This window comes from Neolamprologus multifasciatus, chromosome 10 (genome assembly GCF_963576455.1).
Source record: "Neolamprologus multifasciatus chromosome 10, fNeoMul1.2, whole genome shotgun sequence".
Lineage (NCBI taxonomy): Eukaryota > Metazoa > Chordata > Actinopteri > Cichliformes > Cichlidae > Neolamprologus > Neolamprologus multifasciatus.
The window spans coordinates 10,367,173-10,371,002 of record NC_140448.1 but is presented as its reverse complement, the minus strand read 5'-3'; the positions used below and the strand labels follow the sequence as shown (position 1 = coordinate 10,371,002).

The 3,830-nt window shown below is 57.3% G+C and overlaps 1 protein-coding gene across 1 annotated transcript; it reads right to left on the bottom strand.

The window, feature by feature from the left end:
- Positions 1–2,722: 2,722 nt before the first annotated feature.
- On the bottom strand, positions 2,723–3,538 carry LOC146509613 (uncharacterized). The gene is made up of 2 exons (XM_085175138.1): positions 3,024–3,538; positions 2,723–2,966 (listed from the first exon to the last, which is right to left on the bottom strand). Exons 1-2 carry the CDS (start codon positions 3,480–3,482, stop codon positions 2,853–2,855), a joined length of 573 nt encoding a protein of 190 aa, XP_085031264.1. The 5' UTR covers positions 3,483–3,538; the 3' UTR covers positions 2,723–2,852.
- Between the last annotated feature and the right edge of the window lie 292 nt (positions 3,539–3,830).

Here is a 3,830-nt window from a genome sequence, read left to right as displayed (position 1 = left end):
CGCAGCGGAGGCCTATGAGCGTCATGCCTGACAAAAACAAACTGCGAGGAGTCCAACGACCTTGGAACAAAGGTGTCGGGCACACAATGGTGCGCTGGGCCAGGAAGAGAAAACGAGTCTCTTGGGGGACGGAGAAACAGCACAGATGGAGCGAAGCACGGGGGTGGGCTCTCAGGCAAGAATTTCCCGGGGACCCGGAGGGGCTGACCAAGGACAAGTTCAGCCGGGGAAACCCCAAGGTCTTCTTTAACCGCGCAGCGCAACCCCAGTAAAACCCATGGAAGGCGGTCAACCCAGTTGCCATCTGTGAGAGAAGCACGGAACGCGGCCTTAAGCGACTGGTGGAAACGTTCGCACATCCCGTTGGCCTGCGGGTGGTACGCAGTGGTTCGGTGGACCTTGACCCCCAGGCCGTCAGCCATGGCAGACCAAAGCTCGGAAACGAACTGGGGGCCCCTGTCTGAGGTGATGTCGGCGGGGGGACCGAAACGCGAAACCCACGTTGACAAAAATGCCCTGGCCACTGCTGCTGCTGTAGTGGACGCCAGAGGCACTGCCTCAGGCCAGCGGGTTGTGCGGTCCACTACAGTCAAAATGGATATACAGCCTATGGATCTTAGCACGTTGGCACGGGATGCACGCGGCTGCCCACTCTTTCACTGATTTACGAAGGCCCGGCCAAACGAACCTAGAGCTGACCAGCGGCCCGGACGCCTGGATGAGAGAGGGCGTGTACGGAGTCGAAAACGCGACGACGCCACGAAAGGGGAACTACAGGGCGTGGACGGCTGGTGGAAACATCGCAAAGCAGGCTGGGCCCGCCGTTCCACACGGGTCTGTCCTCCAATACAAGGCCCGTTTGCGCAGACCGAAGGGCAAGGACATCCGGGTCGGCCTGTTGGTCAGCGGTCATAGCCTCGAAGTCTATGCCAACATAAACGGGAGAGACCAGCACACGGGATAGACAGTCAGCCACGCAGTTGGACTTACCAGCCACGTGCTGAATGTCAGTTGTGAACTCGGAAATGGCTGCCAACTGGCGCTGCTGGCGCCCGCTCCATGGATCAGAGACCTTGGACATCGCGAATGTCAAAGGTTTATGATCGACGTATGCGGTGAAGCTCCGACCCTCGAGAAAAAACCGAAAATGCCGTGTCGGGAGGTGCAGGGCCAGCAACTCCCTGTCAAAAACGCTATATTTGCGCTCACTGTCCCTAAGCGTGCGAGCGGTTGCCAGACACCAGAGACCCGCTGTTCTAACACTGCGCCCACCGCCACGTCCGTCGCGTCGGAGGGCAACGCAATCTCGACGGAAACGGGTGGGCCAGCAGGGCGGCGTTTGCCAGCGCGGTCTTGGCCCCAGAAAATGCCTGGATGCGTTCAGGGAGCCAATCAATCGGGTCCTTAGCTGTTTTACCCTTCAAGGCAGCATAGAGAGGCTGCAGCAGGTGCGCAGCTCTGGGGAGAAAGCGGTTGTAGAAATTGACCATCCCCAAGAACTCCTGCAGCGCTTTCATGGACGCAGGACGCGGAAAAGCCGAAACGGCCCGGACCTTGTCTGGCAACGGAACCACACCGTCAGCGGAAATCCGGTGGCCCAAGAAATCCAGAACCGGCAAGCCGAACTGGCACTTGGAGGGGTTGACGATGCGCTGGAAAACCTGATGCAGATGGGACGCGTGCTGACTCTCAGAGCAGCTGGCCACCAATATATCGTCAAGGTACACGAAGACGAAGGGCAGCCCGCGCAAAACAGAGTCCATCAACCGCTGAAAAGTCTGGGCGGCACCTTTCAGGCCGAACGGCATGCGCAAAAATTCAAACAAGCCGAAAGGGGTAATAACGGCAGTTTTGGGGACGTCTTCGGCGCGCACGGGAACCTGGTGATACCCCCGCACCAAGTCAATTTTAGAAAAAATCCAGGTGCCGGCGAGGTGGGTGGAAAAATCCTGGATGTGGGGAATGGGGTAACGGTCGTTGTCCGTGACATTATTCAAACGGCGAAAATCCCCACACGGCCGCCACCGACCGTCTGACTTGGGCACCATGTGTAGCGGAGAAGCCCAGGCACTATTCGAGCGCTGCACTATGCCGAGGCGCTCCATTGCGGCAAACTCTTCCCGAGCGACGGAAAGTTTCGCGGGGTAGAGGCGACGGGCGTGTGCGAACACCGGCGGACCGACCGTCGGGATATAATGTTCAACCCCGTGCTTCGTTGCCGTGTTCGAGAAATTAGGAACAGTCAGTGAAGGGAACTCCAAGAGCAAACGCTGAAAAACATTCCCTGAAGTCACTAAATTAGCCCGATTCAGGGGCTCGATGGCGCGAGTGAAACAGGGTATTGAAGAAAAAGACAGTGCATCGATTAAGCGTCTGTTAGCGACATCGACCAGCAGTCCGTGGGCACAAAGAAAATCGGCGCCCAAAATAGGTACAGAGCTAGCGGCAACAACAAAGTTCCATTGGAAATCCCGACCATGAAAACAAACAGTCACGAACCTTTCCCCGAACGTTGCGATGGGAGAGCCATTAGCCGCAATGAGCTGCGGTCCGCAGCCTGCTGCTAAACTGTCGGCTCCGGACGGGGGAAGGAGGCTCTTCTGGGAGCCGGAGTCGACCAGGAAACGTCTCCCAGAGCGCGAGTCTTCTATGAAGAGCAGTTTTTCTTTGTCGCCAGCGGTCGCGGCCGTTACAGCGCGCTGGCGGGGTCCATGTCCCAGGGTCGGAAAAGCACAAGGCGACAGGCAGCGGCGCGCTCTGGCGCCAAAACGCTGATGGTAGAAACAGAGGTCCCGTCCGTGGTGTCGCTGTGCCGCGATCTTTGCCGTCAGCGAAGGATCGGAGACGTCGGGTCAGGTCAGTGGGGAAGTGGAAGGCGCCGCCGGCGAAGCTGGAACTAGGTCGTGATCGTGGAAAGTGCGGGTAGCCAGGAGAATACGATCCGCGTCCTCAGCCAGGGAGCGATAGTCCTTCGTGCCCAGAAGCGGAGAGTTGGCGTGGCCGGCTCTCACGGCCGCCGGCAGCTGTCGGAGGAAGATGTGGGCGAAGAGGAATCCCCCGTCGTCCGGTCCGAGAAAGGATAGCATGTGCTCCATCAGTTCGAGAGCCATACCGCCACCCAGGCCTGAGACGGAGAGAAGCTTTTCGGCTCGCTCTGCGTCGGAGAGGGCATAGCGCCGAAGAAGCAGCTCCTTAAGGGCGGCGTACTTCCCTCGGGTGGGTGGGTCCCGGAGGAGAGTCAACGCACGACGGGTGGCTAGCGGATCGAGAGAAGCCACTACATGGTGATATTTCGTGTCGTCAGCCGAGATGCCACGAAGGGCGAACTGAGCCTCCACGTGCACGAACCACGACGGGGTATCGTGAAGCCAAAAGTCCGGCAGCTCGAGCGCCACAGCAAACGTAGCTGCAGCCGGAGGCAGAGGGCTGGCGGCTGCTGATGCATCCAGAGCGGAGTCGGTGCCACCATCGGACTGCAACATGTTCAAATCAGGGGTCACCAAATGTGGAGGTAAACACAGACGACACACACTGCTCGTTTATTACTTATCACCACACAACTGAACACTTTTCCCTCCAAAACACAGCAACAACACTTCCTGAGAACTGGGTGTGAGTGGAGCCCTCCAGTGGTCCACCACAACCTCATCTTTTTTTAATTTAGGCTCCATTCTTTAATGCTGAAAATACTTACTGATACTTAAAACCTATTTATGGCATAATAAAAGAGAGTTGGCAGGAGCAGGTTATACTTTAAGAGAAACTGTTTCCCCCTCTCATGTTATATTTTCACTGTATCATTATGGGGTTTGGGCTATATTATAGAGTAT

Excerpts from the sequence above, each read along its gene's own strand:
- LOC146509613 (XM_085175138.1), bottom strand. The coding sequence starts at position 3,482 with ATGTTGCAGTCCGATGGTGGCACCGACTCCGCTCTGGATGCATCAGCA. Across the intron at positions 2,967-3,023 it reads CCCACATCTTCCTCCGACAG|TATCGCTCCCTGGCTGAGGA; the intron begins CTGCCGGCGGCC and ends GGCACGAAGGAC.